The sequence below is a fragment of the Podarcis liolepis genome, assembly GCF_965112155.1.
Source record: "Podarcis liolepis genome assembly, chromosome: 6".
Lineage (NCBI taxonomy): Eukaryota > Metazoa > Chordata > Lepidosauria > Squamata > Lacertidae > Podarcis > Podarcis liolepis.
Window position 1 is genome coordinate 1,992,028 of NC_139559.1, and position 23,300 is coordinate 2,015,327.

Sequence of the window (23,300 nt, forward strand, 5' to 3'; positions counted from 1 at the left end):
AGTAGCCATAAACAATAAATAAAACACCAACAGGCACACAACAGATTTCAATATACATCATAAGAAGAACTAAAATAATGATAGAAAAGATTAAAATCAGCGGCAGCAGCCTCCTGCCACCCAACAAAACCACCTAAACAAGACGCAGGATAAGAAAATAATCATAATTATTAAGATGGGGACGAAAAAAAAGCTTGGGAGCCGCCGCTCTAACCGCTGCGCGACCCTGCCTCCCTCGCAAGGAGGGCGGGGGGAAGGAAAGCCGCGAGCAAAGCCGCCGATTCCCAGCCCGGCCGCCAGGGGCGCCAGACGCAATAGCCGCCGCCGCCGCAGCAGCTCCTTCTTCGGCCGAGCGACGCCTCCACGTGCGGCGCGCGCGCTTTACGGCCGCCGTAGCCCCTCTTCTTTCTCCCCCGCCCCTTCCGCGCGCTTTGCGGCAACTTCGCGGCCTTTTGCGACAGTCCGGAAGAAGAAGGCGGCGCAGGGAGAGAGAAGCGCCGGTTCGCGGCGGGGAAGGGGCGCCGGCGGCATGGACGTCGGGGAGCTGCTCAGCTACCAGGTCAGCGGGGGCGGGGAGGGGGGGAGGGATCCCCACCCCCTCCCCGCCCCGGGGCGAGGAGGCGCCTGAGGTGTCGCCATGGTTACCGGCGGGGGGAGGGGGGCCGCATCATGTCTTGTTGTTTGTTGTTGTTTCGGGGTGGGGGAGGGGCCCGGGGGGAGCCCTGACCCTCCCCCCCCCCATGGTTGCTCTCACTTGTTAAATGTGTGCGTGTAAGACCGCCTTTCGCCCGAAGATCGCACAGGGCGGCTCACGACATGGAAATCATCATCATCATCATCATCTTCATCACCATCACTTTTAATTTGTATATCTTCCAGTAGCGCCTTAGAGACCAGCTAAGTTAGTTCTTGGTATGAGCTTTCGGGTGCAAGCACACTTCTTCAGATACTTCAGAAAAGAATTTCAGAAATAGACTGGAAAGAGATTTTGCTGAATTGCAACTTATTACCATGGAGAGTCCTGGTCTGAATAGAGACATTGGATTCTTATCTCATTATACAGGATAAAGCTATTTTTAGCCACCCCACCCCTTGCTTTTTCCTGTAAGACCAATTGCAGTCCTTAACAATCACCAACAGGTTTATCATACCCACTGAGTCAATCACCCATTCCCAACCCCCTTCTGAGAAAAACCCCTCCCCACCCTCTCACTATATACAGTGGTACCTCGGGTTACATACGCTTCAGGTTACAGATGCTTCAGGTTACAGACACCGCTAACCCAGAAATAGTGCTTCAGGTTATGAACTTTGCTTCAGCATGAGAACAGAAATCGGGCTCTGGCAGCGCGGCAGCAGCTGGAAGCCCCATTAGCTAAAGTGGTGCTTCAGGTTAAGAACTGTTTCCGGTTAAGAACAGACCTCCGGAACGAATTACCGTATTTTTCACTCTATAACACGCACCCGACCATAACACACACATAGTTTTTAGAGGAGGAAAATCCATAGGCATGCCACCCGTAGGCATACCCTCCATAACACGCACAGACATTTCCCCTTACTTTCTAGGAGGAAAAAAGTGAGTGTTATGGTGCAAAAAATACGGTAAGTACTTAACCCAAGGTACCACTGTTTAAGGGTCTGGTGACTTTTGTCTCAGTGTATCTGAAGAAGTGTGCATGCACACGAAAGCTCATACCATTAACAAACTTAGTGGGTCTCTAAGGTGCTACTGGAAGGAATTTTTTAATTTTGTTTTGACTATGGCAGACCAACACGGCTTCCTACCTGTAATTTGTATACCGTCTTTCTATCTTACAACACCCAAGCTGAAGAAACAAAGAATGCACACCTTATAACAACCTAGGTAAAGGGACCCCTGACCATTAAGGTCCAGTCGCGGCCGACTCTGGGGTTGCGGCGCTCATCTTGCTTTACTGGCCGAGGGAGCCGACGTTTGTCCACAGTTTTTCCGGGTCATGTGGCCAGCATGACTTATGCCACTTCTGGCGAACCAGAGCAGCGCACGGAAACGCCGTTTACCTTCCCGCCAGAGCGGTACCTATTTATCTGCTTGCACTTTGACATGCTTTTGAACTGCTAGGTTGGCAGGAGCAGGCACCGAGCAACGGGAGCTCAGCCCATCACGGGGATTTGAATCACCGACCTTCTGATCGGCAAGCCCTAGGCTCAGTGGTTTAGACCACAGCGCCACCATAACAACCTAATGCAATACAAAAATGTGATAATAAAGCATAACTTTAAAATAAGCAACCTACATCAAATAAAGTAACATTCATCAATCATTAGAATACTATAGAATAATAATATTTTGTTATTAAATATATAAAACGTTTTTATTCCCATAAGCATTTACTGGCCATTGGTGTTTATTTCATAAAATTTATACACTGCTTGATTGTAAAAAAACAAACTCAAAGCGGTTTAAAATGTTGACTTAATTGTCCTTTGCTCGCTGTTTTCTTGTCTCTGCATGTAGTTTGATGCAATTTTATTGTGCTGTTTTATTCTTGTACCAGTTGGGTAATTTTACAGTGTAAAGCAGTATACAGTGGTACCTCGGGATGCGAACGGGATCCATTCCGGAGCCCCGTTCGCATCCTGAATGGAACATAAGACGCGATGGCGCGTTTTGCCGCTTCCGCGCATACGCGTGATGTCATTTTGAGTGTCTGCAAATGCGCAAGCGGCGAAACCTGGAAGTAATGCGCTCCGTTATTTCCGGGTTGCCTCGGAGCGCAACCCAAAAGCGCTCAACCTGAAGCATATTGAACCCGAGGTATGACTGTATAAGTCTCTTAAAAAGTAATAAACATTGGAGAAAGAGAGACAACCTGTGGCTTGGTGGATAGAAGCACCAGCTTTGCGTGTAGAAGTTCCTAGGTTCAGGGCTTAGCATCTCCATGTTCAAAGGACCACAGGTGTCATCAGGACTAGGAAGGACTCACATAAGGCCTTGGGTAGATGCCAGTTTTTTCTTCCTGTCTCACCATAATACTAGAACCAATGATGCCCTCCATCCATTGAATACCATTTGCTGGGAAGGCGTAGCTGAGGAAGTACTGTTGCCTCCAGGTGCCATGTATGGGCTTCTCAAGTGGCTTCTGGTTGGCCACACTGGGCAGCAGGATGCTGCTGCACTGAGTGGCCTGCCTTCGTCTGATCCACCTTCAGGGCTTGTGTTCTGTGAGGAAGCCTCGTGTGGCCTCTCTGGGCTCCACTTCCAGCTTTGGGGAAGAGAACGGGGAAAGACAAGTAACTCTGGAGAAAGGGTTCCATGGGTGGCTGAAGATGGCTGGAGAAACAAAGTCTCTCTTGGGGAGCAGCCAGGTGTGTCTCTCTTGCACCTGGATTGTACATGTGCTGATTGCAGGTACTTGGCTCTGCCGCTTTCCAGAGAGTGGCTTCACCATCACACAGGTGTGCACTTGAATTCATATCTTGCACCAAGCTAAGCTACCTTCAGAATTGATTTCTCTATTTTCTGAAAACTCTATTTTTGAGTTTGTTGTTTGATTTTTACAGTTACAGTATTAAGATTTTTACCAGTTGGGGGGGGGGGAGGAAGCCATTAGGGCTGCTGTAGCTGAGAATGATGATGCCTCTAGCTATCATTTTTGGATTCTTTCTTACACTTTGTCACTTTCGTGTTCTTGAAATGCGGGTGGTGTGGGCTTTGGTGGTAGGCACGTACCCTTTTGCATTCATTCTAATGCCCACCTCATAAATATCAATCACTTAAGGTGCCATGGAGCAGTGATGGGAGATCTGTGCTGCTGTGTGGTTCCCAGCATTCCTCACCACGCTGGCTGGGGCTGGTGGGAGTTGGGGGTCCAGCACCCATCTGGAAGGCCTCAGGTTCCCCTGTTAAAGCTCAGTGCTCAAATGAAGCAGAACATGCAAAAGAGAGAAGGTTGTACCAATAGCAGGAAAACTGTAGGAGGCAGACCTGGGAGGTGCATTTGAAATAAATAGCTCCGTGACAGTTTCTAGTCATGCTTGGAGATGCAATTCTATCCATGGAAAGCTAAGAGGAGATGCAGCTTTGCTTCTATTTAACAGTTGAATAATTTCTCAAGACTGAAGGTATTTGAAATGGGTTAAATTAAAGTTGCACCTCATTTGCTTTTCCAGTTTCCATGTAACAAAAATAGGTGATTTTGAGAACCAATTTGATGCTCCGTCTCGCCCCTTTCCAATTTTTTTATGTTGTTCCTCCCCCACTTACTCCCTCCACCCCCCCGGCCCCTTCCTTTCCAAGCTTCTAGTCCTGGGTCCCTGCTAGGTGAGTTTTAGGGACTCTCCCTTCCTCTTCTCACAAGGACCACCTGCAGATCCCCTGCTGTGAAGCAGGCACACCTGGAGGGCCAGAGGTTCCCTATCCTTGTTTTGTGCTGCTGCAAGGCAATAATATTTGGGAATACAACGACGACGACAACAACAACAATAATTTATTTATACACCGCCCATCTGGCTGGGTTTCCCCAGCCACTCTGGGCGGCTTCCAACAAAATATTAAAATACAGTGGTCTGTTAAACATTAAAAGCTTCCCTAAACAGGGCTGCCTTCAGATGTCTTCTAAAAGTCTAGTAGTTGTTTTTCTCTTTGAGATCTGGTGGGAGGGCGTTCCACAGGGTGGGTGCCACTACCGAGAAGGCCCTCTGCCTGGTTCCCTGTAACTTGGCTTTCGCAGTGAGGGAACCACCAGAAGGCCCTCGGCGCTGGACCTCAGTGTCTGGGTAGAACGATGGGGGTGAAGACGCTCCTTCAGGTATACTGGACCGAGGCCATTTAGGGCTTTAAAGGTCAGCACCAACACTTTGAATTGTGCTCGGAAACGTACTGGGAGCCAATGAAGATCTTTCAAGACCTGTGTTATGTGGTCTTGGTGGGTGCTCCCAGTCACCAGTCTAGCTGCCACATTCTGGATTAGTTGTAGTTTCTGGGTCACCTTCAAAGGTAGCCCCACATAGAGCGCATTGCAGTAATCCAAGCGAGAGATAACCAGAGCATGCACCACTCTGGCAACACAGTCCACGGACAGATAGCATCTCAGCCTATGTACCAGATGGAGCTGGTAAACAGCTGCCCTGGACACAGAATTGACCTGCGCCTCCATGGTCAGCTGTGAGTCCAAAATGACTCCCAGGCCACGCACCTGGTCCTTCAGGGGCACAGTTACCCCATTCAGGACCAGGGAGTCCTCCACACCTGCCCGCCTCCTGTCCCCCAAAAACAGTACTTCTGCTTTGTCGGGATTTAACCTCAATCTGTTAGCCGCCATCCATCCTCCAACCGCCTCCAGACACTCACACAAGACCTTCACCGCCTTCACTGGTTCTGATTTAAAAGAGAGGTAGAGCTGGGTATCATCCGCATACTGATGAACACCCAGCCCAAACCCCCTGATGATCTCTCCCAGCGGCTGCATGTAGATGTTGAAAAGCATGGGGGAGAGGACAGAACCCTGAAGTACCCCACAAGTGAGGGCCCAGGGGTCTGAACACTCATCTCCCACCACCACTTTCTGAACACGAACCACTGTATAACAGTGCCCCATCTCCCAGCTCCTATAGACGGTCCAGAAGGAGGTTATGGTCAATGGTGTCAAAAGCCACTGAGAGATCCAGCAGAACTAGGAAACAGCTCTCACCTTTGTCCCTAGCCGGCCGGAGATCATCAACCAGTGCGACCAAGGCAGTTTCAGTCCCATGATAAGGCCTGAATCCCAACTGGAAGGGATCCAAATGGTCCCGTTTCTTCCAGGCGTGCCTGGAGTTGTTCAGCAACCACTTGCTCAATCACCTTGCCTAAGAATGGAAGATTTGAGACTGGGCGATAGTTGGCCATCGTGGTTTTTTAAGAAGTGGTTTAATAACCACCTCTTTCAGCGGGTCTGGGAAGACTCCCTCACAGAGAGAAGCATTCACCACCCTGCAAAGCCCATCGCCCAGCCCTTCCCAGCTAGCTTTTATAAGCCAGGATGGGCAAGGATCAAGGAGACTGGTGGTTGGTTTCACTCGTCCAAGCAGCCTGTCCACATCCTTGGAGGTAACAGATTGGAATTGAACAGCTGAGCCTGCAGCATTTTGTCTTTCTTGGGATCCAAGGAGTGCATCACTATCCAGAACAGGTTGGCTCCCATCCACCCACTAACAGTGCCTCAGCCTGGCTTGGATTGAGCTCCAGTTTATCGGCTCTTGCCAGACCTGTAGAGGTACAAAGCAGAAATAGTGCTGCATGTCATCAGCATATTGATGACATTGCAAAACAAATATTCAGGTGACCCCACGTAGCCGTTTCGTACAGATGTTAAGTGGCATGGGGAGTAGGATCAGCCGCTGTAGAATTCCATATTGGAACACCCCCCACAAGCACATCTTTCATCCAAAAGCAATTAGAACCACCACAAAGTGGTCCCCCCACCCACAACCAAGGCAGCTGAGTTGATTCAGGGGTCCCAAGGCAACTTATATAAAAGAATGAAATCTATCTAATCTCTTCTAACCTATCTAATCTAGCTGTCTGCCCTCTTTATTGTATTGGGCCCAACACTTTTCAGGCTGTGGGGAGCAGCTGCTTGTGCTGGGAAAGAGGAAGGTTTGTTACTGAATCTTAAGTTGCCTCCAGCCCCCCCTTCTAAAAAAATCTCTTAGCTACAATGCCCAGGGGGCCTATCATTTCTGCTCTGCAAGCGCGAGCAGCCCCTTGAGGGAAAGTTCTTTTGGAGGTGCCCAGAAAGTGACGTCTGATCCCAGTCGTTGCACCTTGGGATTCCTTGCAGTTCTGCAGAGGATACTGAGGAATAGCTCTTGGGGCGCCTGTAGTTGCAAGGGACTCTGTCTTGCGACTCTTAGAGCACATGCTGTTTTGCTGAAAAGTTGCTGCCCCCCTATTGTGTAGCCTCAAGCAATCCGATCATCTCAGTGTCCCGTCTGAAATGGGAATAACACTTATAGTTAGGTTCATATAATTCTCCCCTTCCTTCCCCAGTTCTAAAAATGCCGCACTGCTATACAGTGGTACCTCGGGTTACAGACACTTCAGGTTGCAGACTCCGCTAACCCAGAAAAAGTACCTCAGGTGAAGAACTTTGCTTCAGGATGAGAACAGAAATCAGGTGATGGCAGCAGGAGGCCCCATTAGCTAAAGTGGTACCCAGGTTAAGAACAGTTTCAGGTTAAGAATGGACCTCCAGAACGAATTAAGTTCTTAACCCGAGGTGCCACTGTATCTGGGATGGGGAACCTGGAGCCCTCTAGATGTTTTTGGCTTCCAAGTCCCAGCATGGCCAGCAGTCCAGGATGTTGGGAGTCCTAGTTCAGCGGCATCTGGACATCTCCCCCCCCCCCCCGCATGTGTTCCACACCCCTTTGCATTACAGCCATGCCTTTATAATGATATCCTCCGTGCGTCACTTCACTACCACCCTTGACGTGGCATTTGTGAAACTGAAATCTGTATCTTAAGCACATTTCACTGAGCTCTCTTCATGTGGCAAATGGAATTTATTTCCAAGCCGCCTGCATGGGTGTTTGAAATGTGAAAACAGTTATCAGAAAGGTTGGCTGTGCATGTGATATCCCCTAGAAATGTGGCAGTGGGTTGGTGCTTTCTGTTCCCGTTAATCGATAGGGTCTTCATGACGCCCTTTCTTCTGTGGCAATCCGTACTCTGCCTTCTGCTGTAGCCTTTTCAACTCTGGAGCTGATGGCATTAAGAGTGTGCAAATAGAAGCAGTGCTTATCATTCTGATACACACAAAAATGTGAAAAGCATTTTTAAGAGCCTTTTGGGGAAATGGCTCCATTGACGGGCAGCAGGCCAACAACTGCCCCATGGTGTGATTTTTTTTTTTTTGCTGGCTGGCATCCTTGGCAACCTGTTTAAGTGCTCAGGGATAGTTTTCTAGGAATCTGTGGCCAACTGTTGATTTTCCCTCCCCTTGCCAGAATAACCCTGCAAGGGCAGCCGAATGCAGACTCGCTAAATTTGACTGATGTTTTTATAACAGTGTTCTGATCCATTTATTTGCGCAGGGCCCGGAGTTTCATGCTCCAACAAGCTTATTCTTCATCTGACAATTCAGTGGGAAGCCAAAAAGCAGTTAAAGCATTAGCCGGAGTCATTACAGAGGGACATTCTCATTTAAGGGAGGTTCAGCTAGATTGATTTCCTCAGAGTCTAGCAGTTGGAGATGTCTTGGGAGCAGCTTCTGTTGGTAACCTTGCTTCGGCTGCAATCGCACTCGTGAAGATGCTTTATCTTCTTCACAGCAGTGGCAGCGGCTGGGAGTAGATGGGTGCGAGTCTGCTGCTTTTAGAGTATAATGGGAAGCGCTCACCCTGTGTGGCTCCTTTTGCATAGGCTTGTTGGGGCGATACCTTCTTTGCGTCAGAATCATAGAGTTGTACAGTTGGAGGAGACCCCAAAGGATTGTCTAGTCCAGCCCCCTGCAATGCAGGAATCACAGCTAAAGATTCCCTGGCAGATGGCCACCCAACCTCTCTTTAAAAACCTTCAATGAAGGAGAGTCCACCACCTCCCAAGGGAGTCCATTCCACTGTCTAACACAGTGTTTCTCAACCTTGGGTCCCCAGATGTTGTTGGACTATGACTCCCATCATCCCTGAGCTCTGCCCTTGCTAGCTAGGGATGATGGGAGTTGTAGGCCAAAAACATCTGGGGACCCAAGGTTGAGAAAGGCTGGTCTAACAGCTCTTAACTATCATTGAATTCTTCCTAATGTTTAGTCCAGTTTCCTTTCTTGTACAGCTTGAATCCCATGGTTTGAGCCCTACCCTCCAAAGCAGGAGAAAACAAACTTACTCTATCTTTCATGCGACAGCCCTTGAGATATTTGAAGATGGATATATCATGCCACCTCTCAGTCTTCTCCTCTCCAGGCTAAACATGCCCAACTACCTCAGCCGAAAAACCCTTGCACCTTCCTGATGTTCTGGACTGCAGCTCCCACCAGCTGCAGCATTATGTGGCCACACTGGCTGGGACTGATGGGAGTGTTAGTTCAAAACATCTGGGTGGCGCCAGGTAGGCAAAGGATGCTTTAGGGCAGGGGTCAGCATACTTTTTCAGCAGGGGGCCGGTCCACTGTCCCTCAGACCTTGTGGGGGGCCAGACTATATTTTGAAGGGGGGGGGAATGAATGAATTCCTATGCCCCACAAATAACCCGGAGATGCATTTTAAATAAAAGCACACATTCCACTCATGTAAAAACACCAGGCAGGCCCCACAAATAACCCAGAGGTGCATTTTAAATAAAAGTACACATTCTACTCATGTAAAAACACGCTGATTCCCAGACCACCCACGGGCCGGATTTAGGCTATTGGGCTGGATTCGGCCCCTGGGCCTTAGTTTGCCTACCCATGCTTTAGAGTTTCCCTCTAGGAACTGCAAGGACACTTCTCAACTCCCGACAGCTTCATTTCTGAGTATACTTTGGATTTCCTGGAAACATTTCTGAATTGCCTTTCTCTGGCTGATCTTTGCCACAATCCCTTCTCCCTCTGTGCAGTGCTTGGATCTTCACAGGTTCCTGATATAATTCCCTCTCCCCACCATCTCCGCGCCCCCAACCTGACTCCTGTACATTCCACACATTGTACAAATTCTTCATCTTGCTTCTAATCCCAAGTGAAAACATTCATTTTTCGCCTGTCGTTGTCTCTCCAGTTTTCATGGGTTTCGTTATTATTTATTACCCTCTTATTTAATTCTAAGTATTTTTGATGCAATTTGCATGTGGCACAGAAGACATTAGAAAATGTAATGCTGCGCTGTATTTCATCGAGCACCGCTTGTTTCAACAGCTCGTCTGGAAAAGAAGATTGATTTTGCTCATATTTTTTCTTCCCGGTTTTAGAAATGAAAGGCTCCCGCAGTGAAAGGAAAGGGGGGCCTGCATCTATTCAGGCATATTTCAAATCCCTGCAACATTTCCCCCCCTTCTTCTCCCCCCCCCCCCAAGCTCCACATTTCCCAGTGAGATGAGGCTTCTGCAAGCAAGGTTGGGGAAAATAAACATTCATTTCCTTATTTGTTTGCCTGTTTTCAAAGCATAGTCTGGGTATTACTTAGGAGTCAGCCTCTGCCCATTTTCCCTCCCCCTTCCGCTTCTCACCCCCCCTCAGGCATTGCCCTGCGCTGCGCTTGGGTGACCCGCCTGCCGCTTTCAATGAAATGGCCCCATCACATCAGAACGCTGTCATTCATTCATCCCCCGGGGAGTTGTGCGAGGCTTGGTTTACTTGCCTGTTGTCTGGTGATATCCCTTCTGGGGATGCATCCTGTTCACTCCCACTTGGTGCTGGTGCCACGCATGACCTGTGGGGATTACGGAGGCTGAGTCTGTGAGCAGGGAGGCTTGCGGCCACCTTCTTCCTACCAGACTCGCAATATATTTGATGATTATAGAGAGATGTGAAAACATCCCTGAAGGAAGACGGTCTAAGGCAGAGGTTCTCTAAAGGGTGTGGCATCAGAGGATGGTAAGGGTGGCAGGAAGATTCAAGGACAATCAAAGAAACATTTACACAGCTCTGTGTAGTATAGTGCAGTATAGTATTAAAATATCATCATTATTATTATTTTGTAGAGTATAGATAGGTGCCTTTTCAAAACGAGAGCAAGAGCATCAGGTGATACCAAGCACAATCCTAGTTGCGTTTTCCAGTGCATTTCTTACCAATAAAAAATTCGGTGTGGCGTGAGCAAATTTATGTTCTGAAAGTGTGGCCCAGAGGAAAAAAGTTTGAGGACGACTGGTCTAAGGTTTGGATTCTCCCCCTTCTTGTAAGATCCGCAATTATTTACTTATTTAGTGGAACAAATGTTTTTGAAGTGGGGTGCAATAGAAAACAGGGTTTTTATGTGTGCGTGCCCTTCAGATGCTGATGCTGCCGCTTGTCTTGCATTTGGATGGCAAGGCCCCCTGGGGGGCTGAGTCCCATGGATCAGCTTGCGCCCAGGCCCCCAAGTGGGGAAGCTTCAGCACCGCCTCCATGGACATCCTCCGGCCTTGCGTTCATTCCTCCTCCGATGCCATTGAAAGAGTTATTTGAAAACAAAGACTCTGGGCTATCTGTGTTGAGGCAATTGTTGAACACATTATCTTAAAGTGGCAGTTAATGGCGTGCATGCCCTTGTTTCCTCTGTTTTTCTGCGCTTGAGGCAATGTTGGGCTGCGTTGAGTGTGCTTATGATCTTCATTCCACGGAGTCAAGGGGAAAGATGGTGATTTGTTTGCACCCTCCGGACCGGAGGACAGAATGCTGTGTCTGCACCGCTGTCAGCAGCTGGCGGTGAGCTATTCGTTGGCACCAGGTGTGGGTCAGGGGAGGAGCCCTGCGTGGTTTTGCTGACGTTGCCAGCAGCCCGATTAAATGGAAGCCAGCTTTGTATTGTTGTGTTCCCAGTCTGAGGCCAGTTAATTCTGTTGCAGAGGCTTGGAGAGTTTGCTTCCAGGTGTAATGTGTTTGCTCCAGGCAAGGCTTTTGGTCCCGACACGGAAGTGGATTGGTGGTTGTGCAGAGTGCCATTTGGACGGCTCCCTTGGCCCTTCGTGATTGGGTTGCCGAGGTCCTTAGGAACACGGCTCCCCCCTTTTCTGAGCCAGCTCGACTAATTGCTTTCCCATTTTGATTGTCCTGGATTTCTCTTCTCTAAACATTTAATCTATGCTGTGCTCCATCAAACAGCGGCTCTGCCTTCGTGCCAGGTTTGGCTTGGGCGACGCTGGGCACCGTGCCTCTTAATTCGGCACCAAACATTTGGTCAGGGGAGGGAGGGAAGGAGGGCCCCGCCTGCAACAATTGCACTGAGTACAGCACCTGTCGGTTTGCAAAGAGCTCAGGAACCCATAAACTTTTACACAGCGCAGCAAAACAGTTGCAGATGGCCTAAACTGATGATTAAATATTGCTGCTGTTTTGCCCAGAAAGGCTGTGCCCATACCCCATGTGTCTGGTTTCTGATTACTTTGGGTAATTAAGGGGTCGCAGCCAAGTCCAGCTATTTCCAAGGGTTCCTCTTCCAATCCATCTCGGGAGAGCAGAGGGGAAAGCAATTGTCACGATTGCCAAAAGCTGATTTGTGCTGCTGCAGTCAGTCAATTCCCAGTTGCCACTTTTGGGCCTCGGAACAGAATGCCTGCGTGATGCTTGAGGACAGCTGAGAGAGGCAAGACAAGGATGGATCGTGGGCTCTGCCTGTTGCCGGCGGCGGTGCAAAAGCGATTGAGACTGCTCTGGTAGGCAACAGGCTATAAATCTGCCTGTAGCGAGCCCACTAGATGCCAGGGGCAGCCAGTTTGACAAGACGCAGCCTTCTTGCAAGCCCCTTCCCTCACAGCCTTCCCATGTTCCCCACAGTTGAGAGGCCATTTTCTAGTGGGATTCCTTGGGAGAGTTCTGCCCTGCTCACTCCTCAAAGAGCCACCCAGGAGATGAGGAGAGGGGCCTGGGTAGTGGAAAGCTCAGCCACTTCCTTTGCCTGAAGTTACAGAGTTCTAAAACATGCCAGAACTGATTTTTTAAATTCAGTTTTCATTCCCTCGAATAGCAGACTCTGTGTGTTGCTGGACTTGGAGGCCCAGTGGAACCATAGGGGTGGAAAAAAGGGAGATTTCAGTATGGTAGGGTGAACCCCAGGGGATGCAGAGATATAAACAAGGGCACCCCCATGAAGAACAAAATATTGACCTATAAAGCCTTAATGGACTGCAGTACCTAAAAGACTGCCCCCCCCCATTTACCCCAACCCTTTGATCCTCATCTGGCGCCCTTCCTTGTGTTCTTCCTCCATGAGAGGTCTGGACGACGGTGACACGAGGCCGGGCCTTGTCAGTAGTGGCTCCCCACTGGTGGGATCCTCTCCCCAAGGAGGCTTACCTGGAGCCTTCACTGCATATTGTTAGGTGCCAGGAAAAAACGTTCCTCTTCTAGACCTTTGACCAATGAAGCAATCTATAGCCTTTTAAATGTATCCGTGGGAGGCGGGTTGTTGTTACGTTACGCATTTTATGTTTTGTACTGTAAACTGGCCACCTTGTGATCTTTGGATGAAAGGGGTGTGTGTGTGTAACTGTATACATTTAATTAATAGGAATCATAAATAAAAAAATCCCAGGGAGGGCTGAGCATGCTCAGTGGTCTCCAGAAGCCACAGAGCATTGAGTGCTGGCTAGAAGATAAAAATGGACGACTGGGGACGGGTGTGAACTAACCACCTTGAGACCCTGACAGAGTTACAGCCGGGAGTGTCCTGCAGGATTATTAGCCACAATATTTTGTTGCAGTTCCTACATTAGTATGTCAGGAATCCATAGATCTGCTCTGTATTTTAATTTCCTATTGTCTGTATTCATCCAGGCAGCAGTGGTCTAGGTCGTTTCCTAAACACCAACATTTTTTTTTAACATTTCCATCAGCTGTGGGCTCTCATGAACGGTTCTAGTCTGTTGATTATATAGCGACTCTGAGAAACGTTCAGCTTAGTTGAGGCTCACCCTCCTAACCTGTAAAAGGGCCACCTGCAAGTGTGTGTTTTTGCCCCCACTGGAAATGAGCGGTGCTGGAATAGGATCCGGTGGCTCTTGCAGCCGAAGGCATTTGTTGAGAGGGCTGCTGTCAAAAGCTCTCTTTTTGCTGTCTTGGCAAATAAAACAAGAATGGCGCGCACACACACACACACACCCCTTCAGCAAAATGCCAGGCAGGGAAATCTTGAGCGTCGCCTGGTTCTTTAATCTGTTTCACATTCGCAAAGTGGATGCTTGTCTGCTTTCTCATGTCTCCGGAGGCAACAGGAAAAGCTGTCTTGACAGACTTTGATGTGGAGCGTCTGATCTGCAGGAATTCTGGTGCTGCTCCTCTCCAGCTCTGCCAGTCTGCTTATTGCCTCCATTATGGCCCAGATGGCCAAAGCAGAACTTCCAAGCAGTGCTGGGTGTACCAAAAGTGGCTGCTCCTGCTTCTCTGTGGCCTGGGGGGGGGGCAGTTTGCTCCCTCTGCACCTGCACTTGCTCCCTTGTTATGCCTCCTTGCGTTGCTTTCCAAAATGGAACAAATGGGAAGATGGTGTAAGGAGGAACCCCTTTTTTCAGCTGACTGTCTCACCTTCTCCTGTAGCTCCAAGGTTTGTCGGAAAGTTTGGGGTTGCTGTGCTTGCCGGAAGACAATGGAACAGTTACGCAGCAAATGCAGTGTGCCAAAGTGGAGAACCCTCATTGTGAAATGCCCTGGCCAGCATCCTGGCGGAGGGGCTCCTAGCTGCTTATACCATCTCAGCATCTAAGGTTAATCCTGGATCCAGGAGTACCCTTGAGCTGTGTATTTGTTCGTTCAGAAGAAGTACAACCCTCTTCCAAATAGTTTGTGTCTCTTTACCAGATTAGTAGAATTTGCAACCGGCAGCATCCATCTGGTCTGGCCAGGATTATGCAATTTATACTCATATTACACTGCCTACCAGCAAAGCAATAAAAAAATATATAAAGTCAATAAAACCCTTGTTGGCAATTACAATATACCTCCTGAGATGTGTGCAAACCTGGTGGCCACCTACAAGAAACGTCCGACCTCTGTAATTGCCAACAAGGGTTTTGCCACCAAGTACTAAGTCATCTTTTGCAAAGGGATCAAATACTTATTTCACTCATTATAATGCACATCGATCTCTGACTTTTGTCTTCTGGGTTTCCGGGGGGTTTCCTGTTGTTATTCTGTCTCTCACAGCTACAATAAACCTACCATTAAAATTATGGACTGGTCATTTCTTTGTCAGAGGGCAAACAGGCAAATTTAGCAGGGAATCAAATACTCCCCCCCCCCCACTGTATTATCTTGAATTGTGCTTATGGGGCAGTGGGGAGCCATTGCAGGCCCCAGGGCACCTTGAGGCTTTTGGCCCACTCTCTTTGCGCCAGCCTGCCCCCATTATGGAGAATGGGCAGGTTCATCCCTTCGGAGTTTATGGCGGTGAGAATCCTAGTCTCTCCGTGCAGACAGAGCTGTATGCATGCAATTTCTTGTCTCTGTGCTCACTTGTTAGCTAGTATGAAATGTACCCTTTAGAAATGCCCATGAATTTTCCTCTGCAAGGCAGCTTAATTTCCTAAAACGAAAGGGTGGGGGGGGGGAAGTGTTTAGCTCCTGCTCTACCTGACACTGCTTATTGCTTTTGAGATGCACTAGAGAAAAGCAGGATTGAAGGCAGGCTGGCTTAACACAGGTGTTAGAAAAAAGATTAAGAGGTTGGAAAGATATCGCTGGAGATTTGAGGCTCGCTTCCTGAAGTCTCTCTAAATTGACAGCTAATAGGTAGTTCTTCTTGATGGCTCTTTCCAGCTATATTCAACCGGCAGAGATCCACGCACAAAGGGAGCCCTTTCACTTCCAGAGATTCATTTCACATTTCTTTTAACAAATGATTTCTGAGCTCCACGGTAACAAGGTTATTTTGCTTTTGCACCATGCAAAGCAGGCACTTTGCTTTTATTAAGCAGACTTTATTAATTCATTCCCAGATTCTTCTCCCCCTCCCCTTCTCTCTCCCCCCCCCGGCTTTTTATTCTCCATTTCCAATCACACCAAGTTGCTGATGAAGGCCTGCCAGTCACTAGAGCTAAGCTCCTCAATTCACTCTTCCACTGGAAGGAGCTAGGGAAGGCGGACTTCTCCGAAAAGAACTGATTCGGGGAGCCAGTGCTGCTGTCAACAGGCCCTTGTCTGGTCACCTGCGGCAAGTTGCAGCTGCAGCAGATCAGCCAGAGAAGCATTTGCGAGGCTTCCAAAGAGCCTGCTTTTCCAAAAAGCCATTGAAATGCCACAATATGTATAGATAAGTTCTGTGTTGATGCTGTGGCTAGGAGAGCACAACCCTTTCCTGGACACCCGCTCCCCAGCTGAAAAATTGGGTGGATGTCCCAGGCCCTCACAAAATTGCCCGTCTCTAATAGCATGCTGGGTGCTTTAAAAGTTTATTAATTAGAAATGTATGGAACCTCTTGTGGGGGGCGAGGAACAATCTGTTAAATGGGTTTCCAGAAGAACCTCAGCCTGATGGTCAGGATGAAAGCACTCTTCCTTCTCTTTTCGAGGATATGAAAAGGAGGATCCCAAAGTCTGCCCCCCCCCCCGCCCCAATGATCTCTCATAGCAACCAGCCGGGTGCTTTTGGGAGGCTGGGGGGATGGGTAGGACAGAGAAATAGCATCTTTCCCCTCTTGTTTCTCCCCAACATTCCCTGGCATTCAGAGGTGTATTGCCCTTGAATATGGAAGGTTTGTTCTTTGAGACAGTATTGGTGACCTGATCACTCATCTCCCTGTTGCAGTATTGATGGCTGTTTTACTTGGACATGGTTTGACTTCCTGTTGGTGATCATTTGATACTTCCTTGACCTGGTGCCGTCCAGAAATTTCAGATTGCAACTTCCATCACTGCCGCCCACATCACTCCCAACCGGCACGGCTGTATGTTGCTGAGTCTGCTGGTAGTTGTAGGTCAAAACATCTGGAGGGCACCAGGTTGGGGAAGGTTGTCGTAGAGTTATTTGAAGTGGAAGACTCCTCCCATGCGCCTTGGGATCTGCGCATCATAGTTTTTGTCTAGGAATCCAGTGACGTTCGGGTGCCAGTGGGTTGGCAGCATTAATAATTACACTCGAGGCACTTTCATAATTTATCCTAATGACTCCGTTACTGCATATTAGAGGAGATTTCTCCCCCCGCCTTCCCCAATTGAGGTCGAAGCAGATCGTAACTGCCGATAATGACATCGATTGCAGGCTCGGAGGAAATGAAGTTGGCTTTGTAGTGGAGTTTTAATTTAGCAATTGTTCTGGTGATGTAGCCCTCTTCTATGGTACATTACTTTGCGTCCAACCAAACGGTGTGCTCCCCTAGCCCCTCATTACGGCTGCAGTCTCATTGCTTTTTAATTAAAAAAAAAATGGAGGGAGAAAAACAGGAACCGGCAGCCTTAGATTGCACGCTGCCTTGATAGGCAGAGTCGAAAGCAAACGCTCATAGCCATTTCAGAACTTTCAACTTGCAATTTCAAGCTGGGTGCGAGAGCCGTTCCTTCTCAAGGAAGCGGAGCTTAGCGGGGCATCTTTGCCAGAATGTTTTTTCGCCCCTTAAGTGGAGCTGAGTGAGGGCGGAATTACATGTTGCTTCCATTAAGTGCTTATTTCCAGACTTCTGTTTGCCCAAGTAAAGTGCATGCAGGGAAAGAGGGGCATTTAACTGGCAGCAGGAGGTGCTTGCTTGACCTTTCCTACACCTTCCTATTTTTGCTGCTAAGCCCCTCCTCCCGCCCACAAGACCTTTTGCTCTCCAGCTGGACCCTTCCCCTCTTTTTCTCATTCCGAGGCAAATGCCAGGTTTGCTTTGTAACGCTAGACTAATGTGCACCTCCAGTCTTGGCACACCTCCTTTTGGGGCACCGTAAACTGAACCTCGTCTGTTTTCCTTGTAGGCCAAGAGCGTCTCTAATCACAAAGGCAGTGCTGGGTTGCAAACAGTGCTTCCCCACAGCACTTCCAGACAGCTGTGGTTTCTGGGACTGAATGTGGGGTGTTCCCCCCCTTCAGCTGCAATGTAATGTGCCTTGATCTGCTCCGCTTCATGCCAATCCCTGCCACTGAAAGGGTCTAGTGCAGGGATCAGCAGACCTTTTCAGCACAGGGCCGGTCCATTGTCCCTCAGACCTTGTGGGGGGCTGGACTATATTTTGAAGGAAAAAAATATTATTGAATTCCTATGCCCCACAAATAACCCAGAGGTGCATTTTGGATAAAAGGACACATTCTAGTCTTGTAAAAACACGCTGATTCCTGGACCATCCGTGGGCCAGATTTAGAAGGCGATTGGGCTTGACCCAGGCCTTAGTTTGCCTATTTGTTATTGGTATGAGCTTTCGTGTGCATGCAGGTATCTGAAGAAGTGTACATGCAAATGAAAGCTCATACCCATAACAAACTTAGTTGCTCTCCAAGGTGCTACTGGAAGGATTTTTTTTATTTTGTTTCAACTATGGCAGACCAACACGGCTACCTACCTGTAACTGCCTTTCCATAGTTAAACCACACTCAATGTGGAAAAAAATACATAATTACAAAAATATAACGAAAGTAATCATAAGCAGTAAATAAAATGTCTCAATAAGCGCTCAGTAAAAAGACAAAATCTCCATATGTCATGTTAAGGCCTAACAATAGAGATGCAAGAAATCAGTACCAATAGCAGCAAAAGGTAAGCACCTCCAAAATGAATTATTGACTCCAGCCAAAAACCCCTGAAGGAAACCCCACCCAAGAGTCTCTGGGCACCGTGAGCCAGGAGGTCCTGTGAGACGCACAGCAAAGATGGCCTCTGGCCTGTTCAGCAGCTTCATCCTTTGTAGCTGGATTGCCCAGGCATCTCGACTTGCCCTGCATCCCGCTGGAGGATTCTGAACAAGTGGGGGGGGGGGGAGCTTTGTGTCTGCGTTCCACTTGATTCCCCTATCCCAGCAATTCCCACCTCTACCTGTATGGTAGGATTGGAGCTGCAGCTGGTGCTTTTGTTGGTTACTTTTTAGATTACTGCTACAAATGTTCACATACATTTATAAAATTGATTGTGATGACATTGCAGCAATGTATAAATACATTTAAATGTGAAGTAAACATTAAGAAATCTGGGTGCCTGCTTACTAGAGGGAGGATCTCTTGTATGTATCTGGACATTATAAAGCGTGCCAATGTGTCAAGAGCAACCCTTAAAAGAAATAACCATTTGTTTTTATTACTTTTGCCTGTGTGAGGGAAAGGGATGGAAGTGGGATCTCTTGGATCATTATATATATTTTTTTCCCCTGTCCGCAGCCGAACAGAGGGACAAAACGGCCTCGTGAAGATGAGGAAGATGATCTCAAAGTGCGGCACAAGCAGGGCGGGGCGCGGGAGCGTGGCCGTCACCGGGAAGAGGAGGCACCTGTGACGGAGGAGACGGAGGACGAGAGGAAAAAGGTCCTTCACATCATTGAGAAGGGCGAGGAGGAAGAGGAAGAGGTACTTTTCTCATGAGGAGGCTGTGCTGCCCCTCTGCCCCTCTTTCTCTGGAAAGCAAAGGCACGTGAATTCAGTGTACAATGGTTTGTGGTCTGCAGCAGCATGGGAAGAATTTCCCGGATAGCTGGACAGGATTATTTTGTAGAATTACAGAACTGTAGAGTTGGAAGGAACCCCAATGCAGGAATTTGTGCCCTTCAGTTTTCGGCTTAGTAAATACCCACTTTTTTTGCGGATGCTGAATTTCCTCTACGGTTGAACAGCGTTTTGTGCATATGTGGAGGAGATAGAATTTCCTTCTGGAAATCCTTCCTTCTGGACCCACAAGCGTACTTCTTCCTCTCCTCTTCTCCCCCCCACCACCCCCGCAGCAGGAGCAAGATATTCCATGGGGCTTGGGAGCTGATCCCACTCTATTTGTGTAGCAGTTAATAGGCCTGGGTGATCCAAACATTCATGGAGGCCTGCCCTTTCTGTTGAAGGTTTGGCAGGGGACAGAACGAGGCTTGGGGGTTGAGGAGAGACATTTAGCAAGCTTGCTTCTGTGTAAGGGTCGTAAAGGGAGGTGGGCAGGTGGGGAGACTGCACAACTTAGAACCAATTCACAGCTGTTGGGTTGTGAGAGCCGAGGAAATCATGCAGTCTCGTACGATGAGCTAATTTGTGTGTTTGGCCAGGAGGAACCTCTGGACGAAAGCTCCGTGAAGAAGATGATCCTCACTTTTGAGAAGAGGTCTTACAAGAACCAGGAACTTCGGATCAAGTTCCCTGATAACCCAGAGAAGTAAGTCTTGGAATGATTTGGCTTTTTCCCCCTTTTCTTTTTTTTTGCTTCGTCCAACATACTCAGGTTACTAACTCGAGTTCCCTGTTAACAAAAGGTCCGGCCGAGAGAGACTTCAGCTGGTGGATAAATCTTTGTTGCTTTTTACTGCAGAGAAACCTATTTTGCAGAATAAGAGCCAGGCACTCACAGGCTTTTAACTGAGACCTCTTTATACTTTGGAAATAAGCCTTCAAAGTCAGGCGGCTCCTTGGTTCAGAAACAAAGCTCTCAGCAATTTCTCGCGGATCCAGTGGCTTGTGAATTCGATAGGTCAGCTTCTGTTCTTGCACATGATCTGGCAAGCTGTTATTCAGTGCAAATCTGTACAGCGAGGCTCTGCCCTGCTGTCGCTTGGTGTCAAGGAAACAGACCTGACCAGAGGGATGTGCTTTGCTTTACATTCTCATCATGCCAGATATAGCTCAGAAACAGCGTTTGAAAGTAGCAGGAGGGGCTTCACTGAAGCTCAAGTAGCACTTAAGAAAGCTATATAAGGCAGAAAGTGGCATGAGCTAGTACAGAAACCGGCTGAGCATCGGGGCAAAACACTATGGCTCCATTTTGAAGCATTGGTAGTTAGACAGATGGCTGTACAACCTCTACTTAAAAACCTCCAAGGAAGGAGAGCCCACCACCTTCCCAGGGAGTCCGTTCCACTGTTGGAACAGCTCTTACCATCAGGAATTTCTTCCTAAGGTTTAGTCGGAATCTTCTTTCCTGTATGGATTGGGTACCAAAAACCAGCTTGCTCCTTCTTCCTCCTTGAACACTTTTGAGCTCATGCTTGCTTACAGCTCAGTTTTCTCTCTGTCCACCTCCTCTCAGTCAATTATTCTTTTATTTTCCCTTTAAAGAATTCATGTAGTGTTTCTGAGCTTTCAAAGATCTCTGCCTACTCAATATCTTCTTGTAATCCTAAAACAACCTTAAATGGCAAGTCAGTTATTATCACCCCCATATTACAGATGGGGAAACTGAGGCTGCAAGAGCTGTTTCCCCAAGGCCACCAACTAGTGACATAGCAGAGGTGAGATTTGAATCTGGGATTTCCTGATTTGTAGCTTGGTCTCTTACCCCTTAGATGCCCCAACATCTCCTGTGCTCCAGGGTCCATGTCTTTTTGCATCCTGCATCTCCACTCTAGCCTCTGACAAGCCTGCTACACTCCTCGTAAGCTCAGCCTAGGATGACTTTTGTTGCCTGCCAGGTGCAGGCCTGCTTTTTCACCTGTACCAGGTTCCCATCATTTTTTTAGAATGTACTCAGGACTTGCCAGGTTGCCTGAATGGCACTTCCAGCTGCAGCTGACTGTTGGTTCATGAAAGCCATTGGATGCTGCACCCAGGGAGGAAGGGAGGAGGAGCTCTCCATTCAGTGGCAGGAATGGGTTTTGCCACTCTGCTGCAGACCTTTTTGAGTGGCAGTTTCTTACGGACCAGGAACCGTTTCCCCTTCTTTGGGGCTCTTGCATTGCTAGCTCTTCCTTCCCGCAGCTGCTGTCACCGTTCATCAGCCCTGCTGGTTATCTTGGCTGCCTGCTACCCTGCTCAGCCTCTGCTGGCACTTGCTCTTTCTCAGTTCCAGAGCCCAGTGAGAATCCAGATCTCTCGCGGCCCATCAGGCCGTGTTTGTGTCCCCCGAGAGCATCAGGCGGGTGTGCTGAGGCTGAGCTGCAGCTCCCTGCTTCGGCTCTTCCTCCCAGCTGGTGAATTGCAAGCAGTCGATCCATGCCGGATCCCCCAGGGCACCCTGAGCCTTTCTGGAGGGCAGAGTTTCCTTCAAGTGTGGAGAAAAAGCTGCTTAGCAGAACGCCTTGGACGGAATTGATAGGGTCCCAGTGGGCGAGTTAAAGGCAGTGTGGAAAAACAAAACGAAACCCCCCTTTGCTCCGTGGGCAGAATCACAATATTGTATCTGGTTCAAATTTAGTCTCTGCCAGCGGTGTGTTTGCAAGCCTTACTTTCTGAATTTCAAACAGGACTTTTTGTTTGGCAAGTATAATGGCGCCAAAGCACACAGGGGAGATGGATGGTGTTTTTTTAAAAAAATGTTGTTAAAATACTGCATGGAAAAATAATCACATTTTAACTGGACGCTCTCCAAGGCAGTCAGTGTCCCCAAAATAGCAGGCTTGGACTTCGCAGTCCTGTTTGTGGTAGAAGGCAGTTCTGAAAACATGCAGTGAGAGGAGGGTCCTTCCTTTTGTTTGTGCACAAACATCTCCTGCGGATCAATATCATAATAGCCCAAAGCGTTGGACCTGCCGGCATCCACACAAAAGAGCTGGGCTGAGCCGTTTGGATTTCCAGTTCACAACCCCATGGTATAAACTGGATGCATTTGGAATTTGTATAATTAATTTACATCTGAAGCCACTCTCTTAGGAACGCCCAGGATGAGCTGAATATGTGCCATCATTTTCGGTGGGTGTTTTTACAGCTCTAAGTATGCAGTCTTGTGAAAGAACAACATAACGTTTTTTCTGGGTCCCGGCAAAATGAAAACCCAGCAAAATCTTCCTCCAAACTCTGCTTTGCTTTTTGCAATATTGAAATGGCCTTTGAGAAGTTCTGCGCCCTGTCTCCTTTACTTTCCAATTGAAGTTAATAGAACGTGCACTGCATGTAACTTACTGATCAGTCGTCAGCAGCAGCAGTGTTCTCTATTCAGTGCCTTGGCACTTGGTGCCCTGATATGGGCAGTTATGCTGATGTGCGCAGTTTTGGCTGATCAGGTCTTCGCCACAGTCCTGTAGCTTTCAATTTCACAAAATGCCTGGATCCTTCTTGCATGCTTTCTCTTCTAAATGACAGAGTTATAAATTAAATTTTGGGGATTGCTGGAACACAGAAGAGCCCTCAAGGTAGTCTGGTGGCTGTGTGGGTGGATGGGGGTGGAGTGGGGGGAGGATTCCAGGGTCTGCATAAACAGGATCTGCTGGGTTTGGGATTTGGGGAGTGTCTTTGGCCTTGATAGGAAGGGAACTCCTGCAGGCGAGATGGTGGCAGTGTGGGCACCTAACATACATCTGGCTCCACTTGTCACTGCTTACAGTCTAGAATGTAAGTCTGAGCAGGGTTAGGTCTAGAGAAATGAGGAAGGCAAGGGTCAGGAAAATGGGTGAAGGAAAGCAAAGAAGCCTTGGAAGCACCAGCAAAACCCATTATCAATGAGGCCAAGTTCTAATGTGCAAGAGTATGGTCTGACCACAAAACCAGTAAGAGCCAGTTAAGGAGTAACCTAACAGCTAAATGCTAGAGTGAAAAAACAATTTCAAATAAGGTACAAGGAGGGTTCTGATATGTACAGTAAGGGAAAAAAGGGTTGAGTAAGTGTTTCTAAGGATTGTGGTTGGACGAGCGATGGGCCCGGC

General features: G+C 48.2%; 1 protein-coding gene across 1 annotated transcript in view; it reads left to right on the forward strand.

The window, feature by feature from the left end:
* Positions 1-408: 408 nt before the first annotated feature.
* The window catches only part of CTNNBL1 (catenin beta like 1), an 87,936-nt gene continuing 65,044 nt past the window's right edge, over positions 409-23,300 (forward strand). Inside the window, exons 1-3 of the mRNA XM_083507432.1 lie at positions 409-559; positions 18,916-19,101; positions 19,779-19,885. Coding sequence (XP_083363558.1) covers positions 530-559; positions 18,916-19,101; positions 19,779-19,885 — 323 coding nt within the window. The 5' untranslated portion in view covers positions 409-529. The remainder of the gene's footprint in view (positions 560-18,915; positions 19,102-19,778; positions 19,886-23,300) is intronic.